This window comes from Pteropus medius, unplaced genomic scaffold (assembly GCF_902729225.1).
Source record: "Pteropus medius unplaced genomic scaffold, Ma_sr-lr_union100, whole genome shotgun sequence".
NCBI classification, from domain to species: Eukaryota; Metazoa; Chordata; class Mammalia; order Chiroptera; family Pteropodidae; genus Pteropus; species Pteropus medius.
In genome coordinates this window covers 94,948-118,786 of record NW_024344321.1, presented here as the reverse complement: position 1 = coordinate 118,786, position 23,839 = coordinate 94,948, and the positions used below count along the sequence as shown (strand labels likewise).

General features: G+C 34.6%; 1 protein-coding gene and 2 non-coding genes across 7 annotated transcripts; all 3 read left to right on the top strand.

The window, feature by feature from the left end:
- The first annotated feature begins 597 nt into the window (after positions 1-597).
- Positions 598-22,172, top strand: CCNB1IP1 (cyclin B1 interacting protein 1). 5 transcript variants are annotated; one of them, XR_005654296.1, is made up of 5 exons: positions 3,066-3,541; positions 4,908-5,018; positions 7,385-7,455; positions 8,529-8,610; positions 9,384-10,126. XR_005654296.1 is itself a non-coding variant. In XM_039869800.1 (3 exons), exons 1-3 carry the CDS (start codon positions 14,427-14,429, stop codon positions 21,341-21,343), a joined length of 951 nt encoding a protein of 316 aa, XP_039725734.1. In that variant the 5' UTR covers positions 14,404-14,426; the 3' UTR covers positions 21,344-22,172. The 5 variants fall into 5 exon arrangements, 1 of the variants encoding a protein (XP_039725734.1); XM_039869800.1 differs by lacking the exons at positions 3,066-3,541; positions 4,908-5,018; positions 7,385-7,455; positions 8,529-8,610; positions 9,384-10,126 and adding exons at positions 14,404-14,840; positions 18,905-19,238; positions 21,141-22,172; XR_005654299.1 differs by lacking the exons at positions 3,066-3,541; positions 7,385-7,455; positions 8,529-8,610; positions 9,384-10,126 and adding an exon at positions 598-705 and having other exon boundaries at positions 4,908-5,077.
- Positions 7,643-7,719, top strand: LOC120608123 (small nucleolar RNA SNORD126). The gene has a single exon (XR_005654314.1). It is a non-coding gene; the product is annotated as a small nucleolar RNA SNORD126 (small nucleolar RNA).
- On the top strand, positions 8,927-9,069 carry LOC120608122 (small nucleolar RNA SNORA79). Its single transcript, XR_005654313.1, has one exon. It is a non-coding gene; the product is annotated as a small nucleolar RNA SNORA79 (small nucleolar RNA).
- Positions 22,173-23,839: the final 1,667 nt, after the last annotated feature.

The following is a 23,839-nucleotide window of genomic DNA, read 5'->3' as shown; positions in this document are numbered from 1 at the left end:
TCATTTGGTAACTATAGATAAATAAACAAAATGAATTCTTCCACAAATTCAGGGTGTGTGTGGTGGGTGGGGAGATTGTTGTTTCCCAACACCTTGCTAAGAACATACCCTTTTATTCCTCTGAATTGTCTAAGAGTATTTAGGCCCGTGGTTGAGGGAGAGGCAGCCCAACTCTTGAATGCATCCTAAAACACAAGAACCTGTTTTACTCACTGTCACTTGATATGGTCACACTATTTTATGGTCCTGGAATGACCATCTTGTTCTAATAGATCATTGCATAGATCAGCAAGGTTCTTTGAGGGCCGATGATCGCTCTTATTTAGTGCCAATCAAGGTGAAAAATGTTTCACTTAGAGCCACTCAAGGGTCCACAGTTTTAATAACCCCTATAGGACTGTAGAGTCAGCTAATTTTAGCATTTGCAATCCAATGGATGCAGGACCTGGATACTTTATTTCCCTCTTCAGGAATCCACTTTAAAGACTGGGCATCTTCATCTCAATCCTTAAAACATGTAGGGTCTGTGAATCTCTGTGAATCTTGGTATTCCAAAACTCTTTACTAAAGTAGTTCTCCCATAATGATTTCAGAGAGCCTTCCATTCATCCTTCTGGGATTCCAAAATGATCCACTGGCATCTCTCATTGGAGAAGAAGAAAATCTGCAAAGTAACCTTGCCAGTGTTAAAGTAGGAAATTACGGGTGAGTGTAGGTCTGTGACCACAAGAATTTAGGAGTGAAACCTGATTTCCATTGCTTTACTCGTATACAGAAAAAATTGTATGATGTGTAGACAAATAGACTAGCATAAGCAAACTCCTACAAAAGTTACTTTTTCACCTCCTCCAATTATAAGAATTGGGGAATGAGCAAGGAAGGAAGGAGGATATGAATAGAGTATATACTATGGGCTAGTCGTTATGCTAGACTCTTTTATATATTTCCATATATGATAGAGAAATAGGTATTACTATCCGCATGATACAGAGAAGAAAAATTGAGTCTCAGAATATATTCCAGATTATGCAGCTAGAAAGTATCCTGTAAATGACTTAAATGTGAAACACATCCCAGAATATCCTTGTACAGCACCTTGAAATAGAGATTTTCATTTGCCATCATAAAGGAGAAAAAAGTTTTCTTCAATCCTTTTAAAGTCCCTGGCTGGGCCGTGAAATAAAAATTAAACTGATAAAGACAAATCAACAGGAGAAAAGCATACAAATTTTATTGAATTTTTACATGATCATGGGAGACTTCACAAGAGAACAAAGACCCAAAGAAGTGTCTAGAGCAGGAGCTTTTATGCCTTTTAGTCAAAGAAACAATAAATTTGTAAAAAATTGACAAATCAAAAGGGTATGAGCTAAAGGTATTAAATGGTGATAAAAGTAGCTAGAAAGAAAAGGTTTAGTTTAACAAGGTTTGTTTATACATCTAAGTTGTACTTCAAAGCCTAAGCCTTTAACCACCCATCTTTTATCCACTAAGCCTGTTAAGTTGAATATTACCCTGAAGGTAAGTTCTAATTTGAACAGATCTAGACTGTTTCGAATGAAACCTTGCATAAATTAACTATGTTGAGATCACAAAAGATAGGATATTATCCTAAAGGAATGAAAATTGTTTGCAGTAGGCGCATCTAAACAAGGATGTGTTTAAACAGCCTGAATTAGCCTGTGTTTGCTTGTACTAAGTACATTAACTCAAAAGGAAACTTGGTTTAAAAAAAATTAACCTAAAACAGGTAGCCTTATTGGTTCACAAAGTGATAAGTAGATAAAGGAGGGGGTTGTGTCATTTCAGTACCTTTTAAGGTAAAGGAGGAGGGAATTTGCCTTTAACTCATTAACCAATCAGACTCAGAGGCCACTTCTTAAAACCACTTCCTGTCTCTCCACTTTCTTTCTCTCCGGTTTGTGGTGGGCTGGTGAGTGTGTACTTAATTTTGTTTCCTAATTGTTTTGAATTTCTCTTCCACTCAAGCCATGTATCCTGGTGGCAGGCATCTATTTCAAGCCAGCATTGAAGTGTATGTGTGTGCCTTGTTAGGCAATTAAATTCGGCTGGTGAATATTGGAGGAAGGTGGTGAAATGCTCTGCCTGGCTTGTATCCACGTGGGCTCCTGCAGTACTGGGTCTGCCTTCCTTCCCCTAGACCAGGTGATCTTGTAACAATAGACTCTGTTTCATATACAGAGTACATGTGTTCCTGGAAAATGCCTGTACTCATTTTGCTGGAGGGTATAATTATCCCAGTGCTGTTTTGACTTACATTTCTCTACGCGAGAGGTTAGGTCTTGGGAGGAGTTCATACTAGTAGATATTAATTCTTCTGTGTCTGCAGGTCCCAGGTCCTTGCTCGGTTTGTGTGAGCTGCAGTGGACGTTGTCTTTGCCCTGGTCTTTGCCCTGCCTTGGTCTTTGCCTTGGTCTTTGCTCTGGTCTTTGCTCAGAGACTTTGTTTTCTTAGACTAAGTAGCAAATTGAAGTCAGTGAGCCCTAAGAGAAGCTCCCAATTTTAATGTCACCCTTGTGATGAGGGTCCCCTAAAAAGCTTAAGATATCCTAAATACAATCTGGAGCCTTAGCTTAGTGCAAGCTAAATCAAGTTCCACTGCCACAATTTACTCTTCCAGTGACCTCTGGTGAGTGAGTGACCATTCTGAGGCTCAGGTTTTGAGGATCAAAATATATGAAGGCCAGGCATTAGCTGGTGTATAATGTTAGGTAACTTCTAGAAGTGAGCATTACATTTATTATCCTTTTTTTTTTTTCATAAAAAGTTTTGCCTAGTAACCTTGAGTGTAATTTCACCAGATTCCCAAATTCTCACTTGATATACATTAGTGTGAATAAAATGTATGTATTGGTTATCTTTTACAGGCAGAAGGTATAAGAAAGACAAACTATTATATGGAATGTAGTAATAGCCAGTTGTAGCCCTCCTATAGTCCTTATAATTCTCAAGCTTTATTGTTAATGTTTTTTTAATAGGTAATAACATTCACATGATTCAAAATCCAAAAGTGATGAAAGTATACGTAAGTATACAAAGTAAAACGAAGTCCCCCAAACTAGCTGATTTCCCTGCCCAATAAGTGTTAACCGTTTCTGGTGTCTCTTTTCCTGAGATATTTCATGCAGATATTAGCAAATATATGTACTTACGTTGTCCCTTTTCTATATAAATACTCTACTGTGTATCTTACTTTTCCCCACCTAAGATTTCCAAATGAGAAAATAAAGATCACCCACATTTTTTATAATGGTTACAAAGTAATCTAATGCATGAATATACCATAATTTATTCAGCCTTTATTGTCAGACATTTAGGTAGTCTACAGTCTTATTTCCTTTACATGTGACACTTCAGCTGGGTTTTAATAAATTCTTGTTTATTAGGACTCAATATGCAGCGCTTCCTGTTGTATTTATTTTGTGCACATAGTGATGACTAGAAACCAACCATCACCATAAATACCTTGATTGAGTGATTAAAGATTTTCTATTAAAAGCAACACCATGCTGGCTTTTATGTGAGTACATCTTTGCCCACTTCAGTTTAAAGGATGTAATGTTGAGAAGGAATGACAACATCAACCAGAGAAACCACATGGTCTTTATATTCACAAGGGCAGAAGGGGCATGCTTGCATTGTTTACTTAGCATAATGTGTGCTGGATATTTTCCTGAAATTATGGTGTTGACATATGAGTAAACTCATACTTTAGCATTAAGTTAGGAAAAACTGAAAATTTGGGGGGGATGTAAACATGCAAATTAAAAAAGGAAGCCTTTGGGAATTCCTCCAAAGCTATTTAAAAAGTCTTAAAAGGCTAAGATCATGTTTTGTGAAACATCTAGTTTTACGGTTAGAAGGCTTCGCCAACTGGGGAAAAATTAGTTTCTTTCCAATGGAAGTATGCTTTTGTTGTTGAGTAACTATATAGAATGTGTTGGAGTCTTTGCTGTTAAGTATAGAAATGAGAAGAAGGGGAAAGTAAACTCTTGGAATTGGAAGGGCTCTTATATGAGTGATTTTCTTGGCTTCAAGATTGTTATGAAAAGTGAAATATTTAGGTTGAATATTTGCATTTCTACTTAGTAGGTGATTGAGCTTAGATACTTAATAGAAACATCATATTATATATTAAAGTATTTTATGTTTATTTTACCTCATTTAATCTTCACAGTAGTTCTAAGAGGTAGGTGGTATTTGTCCTCATTGGGAATCTGAGGCTTAGAGAGGCTGCATAACTTGCCCAAGGTCACAGCAAATATGTAAGGGTGTCATGATTCAAATGTAGTTCTGTGCAAATTCAAAATCCATTACCTTAAACACTAAGCTAAATTGCCTGCCATTTATAATCTCTAAATCATGCTTGCAAATCTATAAAATGGAGATGACATAGTACTTGCAAAATGAGGTAATACGTGAAAAGTGGTTTATATATTGTACTATAGGCTAATTATTATGAAATAGATAAAATATCAAGGTAGAAGGTTTTACTTCCTCTTGCACTGATTATAAGTCATTCCTTCCTGCTCTTTTGATCTGAAGCCCTCAAGTTCTATATTTACATTCCATTTTTATTCACTCTACCAGCAATGGGACTGGGACTGGGTGAAAGGGTGGTCTCTTGGGACAAACTGCATGGTTAGTCATGTTTTTTATCTCACCACTTTTATTTCACATGTACTCTGAGTGGTTTCCTCCTGTACTAAGAGGTTAAAACAATCAGTATTTTGGGCTAAAACAGCTGACAGTGAATAGGGAACAAAACTTGGGAGTCTGTTCCGATAGCAGCGCCCTACAGAGCTATCTCTAAAAGAGAACTATGCCAAGCAACCGATTTAGCATATACTTCATTTACAAAGTTTTGTATTTTCCTTTGCTTCAAGTTGAAGATGGAATCTACTGAGGAAGGCAGACCTGGGTCTCAGCACCCTGTGTACCGGCTCAAGTGGCACTGTGAAAACCTCTATAACATCTGCGGACCCCCTAAAAAACAAGTGAGCTTGGATTTGGACATTCTCATTAGGAATGGTTATAGGTTGATGAGACCATAAAGGCAAGTACTTGAACTTTGACCAAGATATGATGCCTTAAAGTGTTCTCTGTGTCACAAGTACATGTCTTTTTTTTATCGCAAAAAGGTAGGAGGTTCTTTGAGTTACTGTTGTATCCCAAATTGCTAGACACACAGTAGGGTCTGAGAAAAACTCAATAAAACAGAAGCATCAGTTGATTTAGTATTACCAAGTTTTAGTTTGTCTCAGGCTTTCATGAAGCATCTGTTTACATATATAAAATGAACTTTTTGGCTGTGAGCACCAGTATAATTATTCTTCTGTAAGAAGAATACTTGGATCATGGAGTTTTGAGGTAGACATTATTAAAACTATAGGAACCTCTGACTTCGTGTCTTGTTTCTTGTTGATGGTCCCTTATTTAATCTCAAATGCTGCTGATCTGAAAACATTTTTCATAATTAAAACTTTCAAGTATAGGACAGAAAAGAGTAAAACAACACTTTGATTATATCTCTGAGGTACTTAAAACACCTGTTTCTTTCCAACCTACTGAGCCAGTATGTTCTCATTACATTCTGAAGCAAACCATCTTCTGTAGCTTTGCTTCTTATGTAGATAGTGGTATATTGAAATGAAAATAGGCAGTTTTGACAGAACTGGATTTAAAATCCTAGCTCTTAACAGCTAGTTGACCTTAGGAAATTTATTTAACTTCTCTGAGCCTCAGATTTCTTTGTAAATATTGGTTTGTTGTAAAGTTTGGTAAAACAATTTTCTATAGTTCTGTCAGTTTATTTTAGTCATACCTATCCTCCAAGGCACTGCTGTCCAACAGAACTTTCAGTGATGGAAATGTTCTATATTTGTAATGTCCAGTGTGGTACCCATTAGCCAAATGTGGATATGAAGCAACAAAAAGCGACTGGTGTGCCTGAGGAATTTTAAATATAACTTTTTATTTACAGGACAATTTTTATTGTCCAATAAATTTTTATTGGACAACGCAATTTTTAAAAATTCAGACATATGACAATCTTAGTTTTGGGTGTAAAACATAATGATTCGATATTTGTATATATCAGAAGATGATCACCACAATAAGTCCGGGTAAGATCCATCACTACACCTAGTTACGATTTTCATTTTTTTTCTTTTTATGTGATGAGACCTTTCAAGATCTACTCTTAGGAACTTTCAAATATACAATACTGTATTTTAAGTGCAACTTTAAAGCCCATTCAAGACCTGCTTTTATCTTCATCAAGCCTTCCTTAACCAATGATTCTGTTCTTAACATTACTTGCCCTCTCTACCACTTATTTGGTACTTAGCATGGACATTAATTTTCATGAGTCTTGTTTTTCCAGCTAGATTGTATTTGAGGTTATGAATTTTTAAATCTCCACATTGCGGCATGAAAAGCAACATGATAGAAATATAATTGAAATATTTTTCATTAATAAGTTTTAAATGATCATTAAATGTAAGAGAAAAAATTTTCTAGTTAGTAATTAGGGGAAGAATAGAGAATAGTGTGAAGGTTCCCTGCAGTGATTAATTCTGTGTCCAGTCTGTTTCACCTGAAAATACAGTCAAGCTCTGAAAGAGGAAATGAGTTTCTTACATTGCCATCTTGTGGCTGACTTGGACTCCAAGCAATGTGAATGCAATTTTGCTGTCAAGGGAAGGTTTTCTTTATTGTGCAAAAAGTTTACTAAGAGGATTAGTTAAATAGAATCAGTATTAGCTCAAATGAAATTGAAACATGCATTGAAAAAAAATACTTTGGATTATCTTCTCATTTATCTGAACCTTAGCTTTTTCCTTTTTTTTTTTTTTTTAGGATTTTCTGAATTTAATGACTGTTTACATGTGTTCTGCAGTCACACAAACCCACAGAGTTGAAACTGGCAGTAACCCATGCTATTTATTCCTCATCTCCCTGCATTTGTTCCCATGGCTGCCAAGCTCTGGTTGATGCCAGCACATGGTTTGGCTACTTCCTTTTATATACCTGTTCTCTTATTGTGAGGCTGTTGGCTTATAATTGTTCAGAGATTGATTAGTTACTGCATAGTTTTACCCAAACTTTTAAATTTATACAGAGAGCTGAGGTTGTGTAGAAGTCCTGCCCTAATCTGATACTGAATTTAGGTATTTGATGACATTCTACAAATAGATGGGTCAATTTATATTACTGAATGGAGATTCAAATAGAAAATGAGGAGTTTTCCTTGAGGTTAATTTTCCTCGAGGCTATATGGGTGTGATATGGTGTGGAGTAGGCTGGTATGCATTCAAGTCTTGTAATCATAACCTTTCTATATATTTTTTTTATTTTCCAGAGATCACACTAGGTAGATTCTATAATTCAACTTCATTCCTAGATAGAAGCTGAATTCATATGATACCAGAGGTAGGTGTGAAAGAAAAATCTTCATTTTTACTTCATTTGGATTTTTAATCACCTAGCAAGTTTTGGGGCTCAGTGTTCATAGTGGCTGAGATTTAGTAGTTGAAAAGCTTTGGTTCTAACCTTAAGAGAGTTTTCCTGGTTTAGGGATGAAGAGCTGGTGGTGGTTTGCCCTTCACCAGTCATTTACAGTTTGCCATGATGAAATGCATGTTAAGTCCGTGTTTCAGCTGATCATCCTGATTAAATACATGCTCTGAGCAGACTAAAGCTAGGGCAAACACCTGGAATTAAATTCTGCTTCTTGAAATATTTACTGGGTTCTAGCCTGTGATCCCAAGAAATTCTTAAATCTTTATGCATTTGATACTAAAACATTTTGTTGTGCTTTCATCTTTTGATCAAAAGGTCTCTTTGAGATAGCCAGAACTAGGGTGGAGAATCTTTAATCTAAAAATTGAAACAGTTCAGAAAAAGCACTGATATTTGATATAATTCTATCAACCATTTAACTTGGTAGTTTTTAACTAATCACTCTTTTATTAGTCTCTATATAAGATTAAGAGAATCTCAGAGTTGGTTAAATCAATTTTGTCAAGATCATATAATGCAACACCATACAGTGTTGTTTAAAAATTATGTTTACCTTTCTTGAAATGACAAGGTATTCATGATACATTAAGTTAAAAACAAGTTACAGAGCAATACACATAATCTTTTTTCTGCTTAAACATTTTTATGTACTTATTTACTTAAATCATCTGAAGGGATATACTCCAATATTTGAGATTATTGTCTCTAGAATTGGGTTCTATGGATTAACTTGTATATTCTGACTTTATTATATTTATGGGTTATATAATTTAAAATTATTTTTAAGTAACCTAGATGGGACAGGCTTGTATTCTTTATCTGTGCCTGCATGTTATAGCAGAGGATCGGGTACATGTGAGGATGAGATATAGGAAATACAAATAATTCAAAGTAACATCAACACTTGAAGTACCTTTTTAGCTTTTGGCTATTTTTTGGCAGAAATGAAATTTCAGGAGACTGAAATCTGAGTTTGTTTCTAGAAACTTCTTTCCCAGCCTTGGAACTCTTGGGTGCTGTAAGTCCTGGATATACCATAGATGATGATAACATTTTTCTTTTACGGTAAGTCTTATGATGAAATTGAGAAGCTTTGACATACATGTAAATCTTTGAAAATTCAGCTTTGTGACATGGCTAGCAGCTATGGCGCTACAAATTTTATTTCTTTAAAAGGCAATTAAAGATGTTATTTATTATCTAGTTTCTCATTTTGTCTCTAGCTGGACCAGTTGATATTTAATGGTTCTTTTAGTTCTTGACTGACTCTAAAAATTTAGATGTAGTGATTCCTATAAGAGTCACTTGATGTATTAATTTTTAATAAATATTTTTTAGAACATTTATTAAAATGTTTATTAAAATGATTGGAGATAAAATTTGATGGCTGTTCCTCTCACTACTTGGAGCCTTAGGTAGTGGGCTTTTAGACCATCATATATCTAAGCTGACTTGTCTCACAGTACCATGGGGATGGGTTGGCTGTCCATTACTGCCTTCTTATTTTTGCCGAGTCAAACAATTACAAAGCAGGTTGTAATTCTAGATTTAAAAAATGTACCTGTGGTTTAAAAAAATTAAATACTGAAACTAAACTAAATTTAAAATAGGATATAGTTTATAGAATATAGGATATAGAACCCTTCGCAATAGTATTTGGATAGCATTGATATAGGGCTTTGAAAGAAAGAATTCTAGTGAATTGATTCTGGGAGTTACTGAAACATTATACTACTCTGATGTCATTTACATTTAAATTTTAAATGGTTTACTCAATTTGCTACTGAGTAATTGCTCACATATTCAGGGCAATATTAAAAATATCTTTTTCTTTGCAGTATGAAGTTAGATGGTTCTTCAGATTAAAGATGGACGCTGACTTTTTTCACCAGAAATGGTTTATAGCATCAACTTGCAAAAATGTAAGAGGCAGCAGAAGAAAGAATAAAATGCTTTACCATTCTTAGATTCTTTGCTAGATTGTAAACTCCATGAAGCAGGGCAACTTCCTTATCCTTAATGCTTGGCCCAGATTAGATACTCAGAAAATATTTGAAGTGATTTAAAATCTCTACTGATTTTATTTTATAAGTTCCTGGAAAATGGCAACCATTTTAATGAGATTTCAACAAAACATTTGCATGGAATAACTGGGACTTAAATTGTGACTATGATGTAAAATGTATCTATAGGTACATTAAACTATCTGGGTACCAATGAGTCTACTTAAAATTCTTTATCTGTTTATGATATTTGATCCTTTAAGAGGCAATAAAGAATGGCTATAAAAACAACTTATGTATGTGAGGAACAGATGAATAAAAGCTTACTGATATTTATTAGGAAATCTTTTATTATGAACATTTTATGGCCTTATTGGACATTTATCATTGGTTTAAATTGCACATGCCACTCGACTATGGTTAAAAAGACATTTTTGCTTTATATTTAATGTTGAAATATTCTCAGTTGTTTTGGCTAAATTATACTACAGGGAATTTTTTGCCCTATAGATTGTACTTATATCCGTGAGGGTACATTTAACATGCAAAGGGTGTAAAATAAATATCTAAATATTGGACGTTTGGTATACTTAACTGTGTTTGGAATGAAATTTAATACTCATGCTTATATCAGAATCACACAAATGGTATGCAATTATAATAACTTCTGTTAGAATATGAAACCTATTCTTTAAGATTATTCTACTAAAGTATAAACTTAGTTTTAGAGTATATGATGCTAACAGTCTAAGATTTAAAGATAATGGGAGGGAAAATTCTCTGAAACTCTTAGAGAAATGTGGTGCATAAATACTCATAATATAGCTGATAAGATACTTAGGATATCTATATAAGATCAAAATCAAACTTCCTGGTAAAAATATTTTTGAAAGGTGAAAGTAACCTCTAATGAAAGGGTATAAGTGATGTGTAAGCACAAATTGTGCTGTCAGTTTATCCAGACTCCACATATTAGGAAGAATGGATTAAAGATCATAAATGAAAAGGAGAGATTTAAACATATAGAAAAGCAGAGAATATGCCATTGGAGTAGACATAAGCACAAAAAGGAAAGACTGATAAATTTATGTACAGTAAAATTCAAACATGTTTGTATGTCATGTAACTAACTAGCAAAGGATTCCATATAAATCAAGGAAATGATCAAAGGATATGAATGGTCAGTTCACAGATGAACCTTGAATAGTCATTCACGAGAAAAGATGCTTAATCTCACTAGGAATCAAAGAATTCCACATTAAAAACAACATTGAGATACCATTTCACTATCATCAGATGGGCAAAAATAAAACAACAAAAAACCCTGACATTTTCACATGTTGCTGGGTCTGGAACAATGGGCTCATCTTTCCTGGTGGCATTAAAATTTAAGTTATACTTTGGACAGAAGTTTGGTAAGAAGTAGTTTACGTGAAGATGCTTATACACTAATGCAATCTCTGGGTATTATATCCTACAGGAATTCTTGGCATGTGTACTCAAGGAGACATGTACAGAAAGTTCATTACAGTATTGTTTTTAATTGTAAAACCTGGGAACCAATGTGATTAGAAAATGGATAAATTGTGGTATATTTGTAGTATTTGGTTATTAAAATGAAAGAATACAAAGTATGTTTATTAACTACATCTTAAAAGCAATGAGTTAAAATGACCAAGGTATATGTGCTATAAGATTTAGTAGTTTTAGAACATGTAAAACAAAGACTTGTATAAAAGTTTAAAAGCATGTATGAAAATGATAAATACCAAAATTTGGCTTGTTTACCTCAGGAGAGGTAGGAGGAAAATGGGATTGAGGTGTGCACAGGGGAGGCATTAATTGTATCTGTAATGTGTTACTTCATTAAAAAATATCACATGAGAAAGGGTTGGGTTTATTAAAACTGAATGATGGTCATTCACATTTTTGATACGCTTGATATTTAATAACCAATATTTTAAAAAGATTTTTTTGGTGGATGAGTCTCTGTTTCTCAGTATTGATTGATTTCAGTAGTCTCATCTCCAGGACCACCCTAGGAACAACCCAGTGAAGGGTTTGTCTATGCCACGAGAACAAGATAATGACACGAAGAAGCAGGTTAATTCCTGGTGGTCCAGGCTACTGGGACACTAAGACTTTGTAGCTCCCCTCATATATAGCCAAATGGGTTGGAAACTGATTTAGAGAGAAAATGGTGTGGGAAATACTAGGTTTGGGGAATCAAAAGGATGATCTTAATGAAGAAGCAGGAAGGGATCATATTGCAGAACAAAGGTAACTTGGCTAGGATCACAATCTTAGGTTCTTGTGCTGGTGGAAATTGAATGCTTTGTGTTTTATGACTTTAAATGACATTGTACCCTTTTATTGTACTTTATACATTTGGCATAGTCAAAACCAGAAAATGCACAAAAGACTCAGATGGCCAAAATACGTTAGGGATTACATGTTTAGACACGAACTTCCAATTTTTCTGAATCCAATTCGTACCACTAGAATTAAGTTACAGCTCTAAATTCTCAGAAGATAGATATTTTAAAAAATGTATACAAAAGGCCAGGAAGACCCTTTCTAATTACTGTGAACGAGTTGTAAATAGACAAACTAGCAGAAAGTTGTTTCATTAGGATAGGTTTTTGTTTGAAGGAGAAAGGCTTAGTGTTACAGATTCACAATCCATAAACGGTTTGCAGGGCTTGGTGTGCATTGTGTTGCTGACTCATTGGATTCTGTCAAAAATTCAACTGTGTCCCATCATCTGGAAACCTGGTTACAAAAGGCAGCATTAAGGCTTACATCCCAAGGACCCCTCAAGCTCTCAACTTAATTTCTAATATGAATTCTAATAGGCTCATAGATACCGAGCAAAAAACCATATAATTGTTATAGAACAGAAAAGAAAGTGACAGGTAACAGCATTAGAGTCAAATGGGTACAAACATTTAATCTATCACAAGAAAGTCCGAGAGAACACAGGCAGATCACCTCAAAAAAGCTGTGGCCTGATCCTATTGCTTCATTTCAAGCACTGTTCACATGCATTGTTGTAAGGCAGGCTGTTAAGGAAGGTTCTATTTTCTTTAAACCTATAGAGAATGTATAAAAGCTGGAAAGATGCCATTTCGAGGTGGAGAAAAAAAATGGCGGAATCTGCCTCAACATGGAAGTGATAGCTGTCCAACTATAGGCATCACACAATTCCAGAGAATTTTTCCTGAAACTAGAGAGCCTCTGCTGGCCCAGCGGGTACTCCGCACACTTTCCCTGGACAAAGACTTGCATGTATTCATGTTACCTTCTCAACTGCCCCCCTCTACTATTCCTTTCAGAAGACCTCAAATGTTATCCCCATTTAAACTAAGCTGGTACTCTTACGCTAGTCGAAGGCAGTAAAGGACAAATATGGTAGTATCTGCGGGGCTCTCAAGTGGGAAACCTACACCAGGTTCAGCGGCATTCGCTCACTCACTGCGACTGAGACGCGCCTGCCCGACGCGGGGGCAGCCGGCGGCTCCCAGCATCCTGAGCGGCCGGCACCCGACAGGCTCCGGGGTGGCTCTTCGCGTGCGCTCTCTGACGTATTGGCGACGTGCACAGCGAATCCATACTCGTGGTGGAGTGGCCGAGGCAACGGTTCTTTCCCGCGCTTTTTCTTGGTGCCTCAGGTTAGGTATTTCATTAGTATTACTGCTGTTTTTTCTGTCAAGCGCAGAAGGCAGGCTGAGGATTTCAGAGCGAAGTTTCTGTGAGTCTCACTCTCAAAAACTCGGCCCTCAATAACTCGGACAGCTCGCTAAATTGACTCTTTCTCTCACCTCGTGGAAAATTTGGAATTAGGTGCACCTATCGCTCTAAGTGTCTTAGCTTCAAAACTCTCCCCGGGTCAGCTTCCTCTATGCCCATTAATTACTCTGCTGGAGGTAAAATAGACCTCATAATTCCTGCTGCAGGTGCTATATACCCGTGGAGACATTTGGGATAAAGGTGTCAGAGTGTGCTTGTCGACCCCTATGACCAAGGCCACATTCTGACGCAATTTGTCAGTGATAAATGTGAACATTTTTTTCTTGGTATTTAATTGGTGTGTCACGTTTTTTTAAAAACAATATATGACTTGTTGGTATTTTGATATATCCAGACCAAACTCGGTATGGGTTAATGAAATTCCAGTGACAATGGACACTATATTGAAAAGTAACCAAAGGGTGTTTAGTTTTACAAATGTTTTAAATAGAAGCAGAGCATTGAATAATATTTATATTAACTGGTGAATTGTTGATCTGATGATTAAGAAATCTACTTTTATACAGATTTTCAGGCTCCATAACGGTCAATTACTTGGATGAATTAGGTTAGTTTCCATTTAATACTATTAGGTTAGTACTCTTTTAGTCAACACAAGTAAAGAATTTGAGAAATCAGCATACATGAAAAACTTTAAAATACTTTGCTCTAAATAATGGCTAAAGTCAGTGCCTGGACTTTTATATTTGCCAAGTGTGAGAAGTAATACTAAAATATAGCAAACTATGAATGGGTAATAAATATAGGGTTTTTTTTAGGTATTTTAAGGAATGGTAAAAAGCACTAGTTTAATTTTTATTTGTACTTTGTAAATGTTACTAAACATTTTTTCCTCATGTACATATTTTTGATTTTAGTAACATTTGGAACCACCTATGTTTTTAACTTTTTTCTTAAAAATTTTTTTCAAGGCCTTTGTAGTGGTTTGCACAAAGGAGCACAATTAATATTGTTGAGTAACTGAAATCAATATAATAATAAAATAAAAATAAATTATAATAAATTAATAAATTATAGTAAATTAAAATAAATTATATAAACAATGAATGTCTATTATTTTATCATAAAATGAAAACATGCTTTGTTTATTTGTTATTTATTTCATTTTCACTGCAATTTCACTTATTCGACCTTTTCACTTATCCCTTATTAGAATTCTTTTCAGCATCTAGAGACCTCACTATCATGTCTTTGTGTGAAGACATGCTGCTTTGCAATTATCGAAAATGTCGCATCAGACTCTCTGGTTATGCGTGGGTCACTGCCTGCTCTCACATTTTCTGTGATCAGCATGGCAGCGGTGAGTTTAGTCGTTCACCAGCTATCTGCCCTGCCTGCAACAGTACTCTTTCTGGAAAGCTAGATATTGTTCGAACAGAACTCAGTCCATCAGAGGAATATAAAGCCATGGTACTGGCAGGACTTCGACCAGAGATTGTGTTGGACATTAGCTCCCGAGCACTGGCCTTCTGGACATACCAGGTTAGTGCTTAGGCTAGCTTAGGAGAGTCTGATTTGAGGCATATGTGAAAGTTTCTGATGTTTTTCATTTATTGTGTTTATGTTTATTTTTTATGAATATATGGAACTTTTTAATAATTTTCTTCAAAAGTAATGTTAATTGTTGAAAATCTAAAAGGAAGGAAATTAAAAAACTCATAATTCTGTCATTCAGGGATAACCATTGTTGATATTTTGTGTACTACTAGACTATTTCTGTGCATAAATATGTATTTTCTATATATAAGTATATATTTTTGTCTTTACGAAAATAGGATAATAGCACACATACTGTTTTTGTGGCCAGTTAAAGTTGACAATATGTTATGCCTATTATGAATATTTAATTAAATATTTTTACATTAAGTGTTCTATAATCATAATTTTAATGGTGGCATTATATAACATTTCCAAGTTATAAAAAATGCCATATGAGCATGCTTATCATCAAATTCACGTCCTTAATTAGTTGCTAAGATTAAATTCCTGATAAATACATTTCAGTGTTTTTAAAATTGCAGTATTTTAAAATTGCCCTCCAGTTAGGCCATATCAATGTGTGTTCCCTTAAGAAGTATATGAGAGTGCTTGGTTCTCCACATTTCCTAATCACCAATTAGATGTGAGTAAAATAAAAATCTCATAACTCTTTAAATATGCATTTCTTGGATGACTTAGATGGACATATGCAGTGTATTTTTTTCCATGTATTTTTCTTTCATAAGTTGCTTTTCACTTGGCTTATTTCAATTGCTGTAGTTTTTTTCCTACTGATTTATAAGAATTCTCTATATATACTTAACTCAGACGTTGTAAGAAATTTTGCTTTTTCACTTATCTTTTATTAGTTTTCATTGCTTTTTTCGACATAAAGAATTTGAACATTTTTGTATGTTTTATGTATTCATAATTTCATTGATTATACTGTATCATAAATTTTCCTCGGTTATTAAAAAATGCTGTTACAGTGCTATTAAAAATGCTATTAAAAATTTTATCAAATTCATATCCATAACTACTTCTCTTTTTGATTTCTGCCTTTGGTGCCTCCTTAGAAAAAACTTCCTGTGGAGAACTTTAGTCATATTCTTGAGTATATTCTTATATCTTGCACTTACATTTATAATAATGCTTCTTAAAGGTTTTATTTGTCATGTGTCAAATAAATGTTTGCATTATTTTTTCTGGGTAAGGTTTTACATACTCCTGTATTATCTTGTACTTACTTTTATTTTATTATCGATGTCATATAATTACGTACATACTTGTACATCTCCTCTATTTGAGAAAGTTTTTTTAGGTCCAGTTTGGATTCCTTCATATCTCTGGGTCCTCAGTGACCATCATAGTTTCTGGTCTTAAGTCTCAGTAAATTATTGAATGAATGGACAAACACTGTATATTAAATAGATTTCTATTTGGATGAAACCAATGAATTAATTAGTAAGGTAGCCAGAAATGAAATTTTCTTTACTTCATTTATTAATTTTTTTCCTATTTAGTCATGTGACATATATTTTTTGAGTATCAGGAAACATTTATATTTCATGTACCTTCTTAGGTGCTAGGTACACAATAATGAACAAAACACATGAACTTCAAGGAGGCTACAGTTTAGTGGTGCTAAAGGTTAAAAAAAACCTCAGACATTTACAATATATTTTTAATACCTGTAATGATAAGGGAAATACAGAGTGCTGTGAGACCATGTAGTAGGGACAGGTAACCCAGACTAGGTGAAGTTACATCAAACTGTATAGAATAGGCAAATTAAAAATGTTTAAAAGAGAAAAGGAGAGTCCTCATACTTCACTTTCAGTCAATATTTAAAAGACAGTGAATCCGAAGATAAGCCATGATTGGTTTCTGTGTTTAGTAAGTTGTCTTTGGCTGTGTTTAGTGGCTTAACCAACAAATTTAATGGCTTAAAACAACACGCATTTATTATTTCAGTTTCTGTGGCTCAAGAGTCCAGGAATGGACTCTGCTTAACGTCTCACAAGGCTGCAATCAAGGTGTGGACAGTGGCTGCAGTCTCTGAACCTTGACTGAGGAAGGATCTGCGTCCAAGTTCATGTGGTTGTTGGCAACATTCACCTCCTAGTGGACTATTAGACTGAGGGCCTCAGTTGTTTTTGTGTGTGTGTGTTTTTAATGGACTTTATTTTTTAAGCAGTTTTAGGTTCATAGCAAAATTGAGAAGAAGGTACAGAAATTTCCCATATATCCCCTGCCCCCCACATGTGCATAGTCTTCCCTGTTATCAACATACCCCACCAGTGGTACGATTGTTACAAATATTGGCCTACATTGACATATCACTATCACCCAAAGTCCATAGTTTACATTAGGGTTTTGTCTTTGTGTTGTACATTCTGAGTTTGGGCAAATTATAATGACATGTGTCTACCATGATAATATAATACGGAGTAGTTTCTCTGCCCTAAAAATCCTCTGTGCACTACCTATTCATCCTTCCTTCCCCTCAACCCCTGGTGACCTCTGATCTTTTTACCGACTCCATAGTTTTGCCTCCAGACTGTTGTATAATTGGAATCATATAGTTTGTAGCCTTTTCAGTTGACTTCTTTCACTTAGCATTTGTTTCCTCCATGTTTTTCCATGGCAGGATAATTCATTTATTTTTAGTGTTGAACAATATTTCATTGTACCACAGTTTATCCATTCACCTTAAGGACATCTTGGTTGCTTCCAAATGTTGGTAATTATGAATAAACCTACTGTAAACATCTGTGTGCAGGATGTACGTTTCCAACTCCTTTGGGTAAACATTATTGCTGGGTTGTATGGTAAGAGTACGTTTAGTTTTGTAAGAAACTGTCAAACCGTCTTCAAAAGTGGCTGTAACATTTTGCATTCCTGTCAGTGATGAATGAGAGTTCCTTTGGCTTCACATCCTTGTCAGCATTTGGTGGTGTCAGTGTTCTGGATTTTGGTCATTCTAATAGGTGTGTAGTGGTAGCTCATTGCTACATTTTCCTGATGACTTATGATGTGTAGCATTGTTTTCATTTCCTTATTTGTTATCCGTGCATCTTAATTGGGTGGTTTGTTTTCTTATTGTTGAGTTTTCAGAGTTTTTGTGTATTTTGGATAACAGTCTTTTATGAGATATGTCTTTTGCAGTTATTTTCTATTCATCTGGCTTGTCTTCATTCTCTTGACATTGTCTTTCACAGAGCAGAAAAATTTAATTTTAACGAAGTCCAGTTTATCAGTTTTTTTTTCATAGGTTGTACCTTTGGTGTTTTATCTAAAAAATCACCAAACCCAAGGTCATTTTGATTTTATCCAATGTTATCTTGTAGACATTTTATAGTTTTGTGTTTTACATTTAGGTCTGGGATCCATTTTGAGTTAATTTTTTGTGAAGGATGTAGGATGTAAAGTCTATGAGTAGATTCATTTTGACCTCAGTATTTTGCTGGCCGTTGCTCAGAGGGTGCTCTCTGTTACTTGCCATGTGGCCTCCCAGCATGGCTGCTTGTTTCTACAAAGCCAGCAAGAGAGAATGTGCACTAGTAAGACAGATCTTATATTCTTATGTAATGTACTCATGAAGTGACAGCTTATCATTTTTCCTGTATTTGAGTCACAGGTCTTACCCGTACTCAAGGAGAGAATATAAATACCAGGAGGTAGGGATAATTGAGGGCTATAGTATAATCTGTTCTCCACACTATGGGTTACTTGAAACATGGGATTATATTTCTTAAAAACTCTTGGACTACATGTCATTTATTAAGGTTAGACAAATACTCACTTCTTCTGTTGGTTTAATGGTAGTGTTCTGAGAGTGATTTGAGAGTATTCCTCCAGATTTCTTTCTATGCATTTAACGATATAATATGTTATTTTCTGAAATAATCATCCTATTGTACAACCTGATTGCTTCTTAACCTGGTTCTAAATGTTAATAACACCTCAGTATAAGCATATTTCCTTTCTGTGTTTTAATAAAGTTTTACACTATATAACTTTTATATTTATTACTTTAAAATTATTTTTTTTCTCTCTTGGGACAGGTCCATCAGGAGCGACTCTATCAAGAATACAAATTCAGCAAAGCTGAGGGCCATCTGAAGCAGATGGAGAAGATATATACTCAGCAAATACAAAGCAAGGATGTAGAATTGACCTCTATGAAAGGGGAGGTCACTTCCATGAAGAAAGTGCTAGAAGAATACAAGAAAAAATTCAGTGACATCTCTGAGAAACTTATGGAGAGAAATCGTCAGTATCAAAAGCTCCAAGGTCTCTATGATAGCCTTAGGCTACGAAACATCACTATTGCTAGTCAAGAAGGTACCCTTGAGCCATCTATGATTTCACAGTCTGGTATTTTTGGCTTCCCATTAGGTAAGGAATGATATGTAATATCCAATATCTATTCTTTAAACTAGTGGTTTTTCACACTATGTTCTGTACAGTTCCAGGTAGTCAGTGTAGATGTCAAAGGCCTTGAGTGGTAGTAGGCTCTATGTTCTTCATCCATGCCTCAAACTATATACATCACTGCTTTTATCTGTTTTATTTGCTTATGTTTAAATTACATCTTCAATTTGAACAGTAAATCTGGAGTAAATCTCTCCAAAATAAAATTTTGCAAATTGCAACATTAAATGAAAAGCTATTTATTTGCAATAATAATAATAATAATAATAATAATGGCTGCCATTTATCGATTCCTTACCAGGTGCTAGGCACTATTATAAATTTACATATATTCATGTTATTTTTAAAACTTTATAAGGTAAGTGTTATTATCTCTATTTTACAGACGAGAAGACTGAGGTACAGAAAGTTTAAGTAAATTGGTCAGGGTCACAGAGCTATCTTCAGAGCCCACACTTTTAAGCATTTGCTATCCTCCAGGAAGGTCATGTTTCACTTTTTTTTCACATGGCAATACTGAGTGCACAGTTCTTAAGCTATTGTGGGTTGTTTGGTTGGTTGGTTCTTTATTTAGTTGTTTATCCATTCGTAAAGTATTTATCAAGCATGTTTCATGTACCAGGTTACTAGGCATAATCCTAGGCAATGAGGATATAAAGACTATGCAGATAGAATTCCTGCCTTTTAGAAATACATGATTTGAATGATACTAGTCCTTTTCTGCTTGTTCGGTGCCTTGGCAGATGCAGTGAATCAAGTGTTATTGTGTATGGGCGTTTGTAGATGTTCTTATTTTTTCCTTGTCTCGATCCACACTTACTTTGATTTCTTTCATATTCACCAGTCTTTCCTGTTCTTTTTGTGTACACTTACCTTTCTACTTTTACTTCTTGCTACCATTTCTGGCTCGAAGCAGATATAGTCAGCATTCTCCTTTAGTTATGTTCCCTTTAAAACTTGTAGAAGCCCAGGAATGGTTCAGTGGAAGTTGTTAACCCATTTCCCATTTGTCCGAGAATACTCACTGGTGGTGCTTGTGGCTGTAGCCTTTACTCTGAGATAACTCACAGATTACAGTCCTAATCTTACCCCCAAAGTTTGCCGCAAAATATCTTGCTTTTATTATTATTTTCACGTTGCTCTAGTATATCAGTAGTCTTTGGAAACAAATAACATCGTTCTATTTATAGCATTCTGTTTTTAGTATTGGTATATCCATGTACAAAATATAGTAATTCTTGATTGCTGAAAATGTCAAACCTTAGAAAATGTAGCATTCTTATCTGTGATGTTAAATTTACGCTGGCAGTGAGCTGCACTTTCTTTTTCTAAACAGGAAAAAAGTTAAATGCTTATTTAATCAGATCTATTGTCTGATTTTTCTTAAGGCTGTTCTAATTGATCTAATCGACTATGAATATGTGCTAGTTTTTCATAGTTGTCATATTTTTTTGGAGTGTTTATGGCAATCTTTAAAAAATTTATTCTAAAAGAACTTGGGACAAAAGACTTTATGCCATCCAAATATATATGATATTCCTTTGAAGTAGGTTAGATAACATGAATAAAATTACGGTATTGTAAATTCTAGCTCTACCAAAAACATACGTTTAAATTACTTTTGGTAATGAGGTCATGGCTATCATTGGAAACTGCTTCACAGGAGAAGGTACAGTATATACTGTGGTCAGGTGGAAGGGGTGGGGCCACTGTAGTCCTTTTCTTGATCCAACATTAGGTTTATATTTTATCTGTCTTGTATGAGTTGAGTTCTGTTAAAATATTTATTGAATTACTTTTGTCTTTTTGGCCCTAAAGATCAATAAGTAAATAGATGTTTAAGTTTTTCCCTTGTTTTTTTCCTAGGGAACAACTCCAAGTTTCCTTTGGACAGTACACCAGTTCACAATCGGGGTGGTGGAGATGGAGATTTTCAATTCAGACCGTTTTTTGTGGGTTCTCCCACTGCACCTGAACCCAGCAATAACTTTTTTAGTTTTGCCTCCCCAAGTCATGAATTAGAGCAGCAACAAGTCTCTAGCAGGGCCTTTAAAGTAAAAAGAATTTAGCTCACTTCACAGAATGTTTCTGTTTATTTCTAGTGATTTAATTTAATGAATAATTTTTATTCTAGATGGAGGTTACCAACCTCCCTTTTCTATTAAGTTTTTGAAGTGTCTTCACATTTTCAGTTTTTAAGAAACTCAGTGGAAGCGAGGGATGGCTTTAGAGTCTGGTTTCTTTTGCTATTTCCATTATTTAAAGCATGAGCATTTTATTAAACTCAATTTCATTGTGAACTGTTGAGTTTTTACCACTAGTGAAAGGTTACAATGTTATTGGGTGTTTTGTAGATCACTGTTTGTTTCTGTCTGGGCTATTTCTGACTGAATTATGTTTTTATGCATATGTATTAAAGCACCTATGTCATATATCTAAATGTTACTTTAGGTTTTGGTATTTATGCATATATGTATATGTGCGTTCCTTTATATGGCTATTTTGCTGTATTTGACATTATATTTATGTGAAGATTTTGGTCTCAGGAAATGATGGGTATATCTGTAGTTTTTTATTTGGGTGTGTACATTTATTTCTATATGTATTTGCCCTTGTATTAATAACTTGTTTCGAGTGTTTGTGCTCATGTCAGTGAGTGAGAGTACAATTTGATGCACATCTGATCAGTCCTTTTTTCTATTTAAAAATAATTCACATTGAGAGTTATTTTGTGAAGTTGATTTTTACTATTTATTTTAAAATAAAATTACTCTTTCTTAACTGTTTTGCCAGCTGTTGCCTTGAGTTTACTTTAGGAATGTACTTCTACTGCAGAAAACTTAAAATATGTTATTGATCTTGAGAAATTAGATTAATTAAAATACCTTTGAAGATTTATTCCTTGTTTTCCTTTATTAAATAGCGAGCATTTCTGACTGCTATCAAAGATAACTTATTTAAAGCATAGAGTAAAGAAAGAAATTTGAAGGACACTTTCAGTAACTTTATGTCCTATTAGAAGCAAGACTAGAAATCATACTGGTTGGGGAGATAGAACATCTGGGTTCAAAATATGGCTTTTTTGGTTGTCCAAGTTTGAGTTTAAAATTTCTGAGCATTTGTTTGACAAGATACAGCAATTATTTAGGATCAAAACGCTTAACAAAATTGGTATAGAAGGAAAATACTTCAATATAATAAAGGCCATAAATGACAAGCCCTCAGCCAACATTATACTTAATGGTGAAAAACTAAAAACCTTCGCTCTAAGATCAGGAACAAGCCAAATCTGTTCACTGTCATCGTTGTTATTCAATATAACATCGGAGGTCCTAGCGAGTGCAGTCAGGCAAGAGAAAGATATAAAAGGCATCCAAATAGGAAACAAGTCAAATTGTCACCATTTGCGAATGACATAATCCTCTACATAGAAAACCCTAAAGACTCCAGAAAAACACTACTAGAAACAATAAGCAAATACAGTAAACTCTCTGGATACAAAATCAACGTTCAAAAATCCATAGCATTCCTATACTCTAATAATGAAGTGTCAGAAAAAGAAGTGGAAAAAATAATTCCTTTTGCAATTAAACAGAATAAAATACCTAAGAATAAATCTGATGAAACATGCGAAGGATCTATATAATGAAAACTACAAGACTCTATTAAAAGAAATAGAAGAAGATACAAAGAAATGGAAAGATATTCTGTGTTCTTGGATTGGAAGAATCAACATAGTTAAAATGACCTTACTACCTAAAGCATTTTACAGATTAAATGCAATTCTCATCAAAATCCCATTGGCATTTTTTAAAGAAATAGAACAAAAATCATCAGATTTGTATGGAAGCACAAAAGACCCCAAATTGCCAAAGCCATTCTGAGAAAAAAGAACGAGGCTGGAGGCATCACTCTGCCCAACTTCAAATCATACTACAAAGCCACAGTAATCAAAATGGCATAGTATTGGCAGAAAAACAGACACACAGACCAGTGGAACAGAATCAATAGTCCAGAAGTAAACCCACATTAACATGGGCAAATAATTTTCGACAAAAAAGCCAAGAACATTCAGTGAAGAAAGAAAAGCCTCTTGAATAAATGGTGCTGGAAAAACTGGAAGGCCATGTGCAAAAGAATGAAACTAGACTGTTATCTATCACCACACACCAAAATTAACTCAAAATGGATTAAGGACCTGTATATAAGAAGTGAAACAATAAAATGCATAGAAGAAAACATAGGAATGAAACTCAAGTACCTTGGACTTAAAGAGGATTTTATGAATTTGACCTCAAAAGCAAAGTAAAAGCAAAAATAAATGAATGGGACTACATGAAATTAGAAAGCTGCTGCTCAGCAAAAGAAACTGTCAACAAGATAGACAACCATCTGAATGGGAAAATATATTTGCAAGCAACGCCTCCGATAAGGGCCTGATATCCAAAATATACAAAGAACTCATACAACTCAATAACAAAAAATAAATGATCCAATCAAAAAATGGGCAGGGGACCTGAATAGAAACATCTCCCTAGAGGACATACAAATGGCCAACAAATATA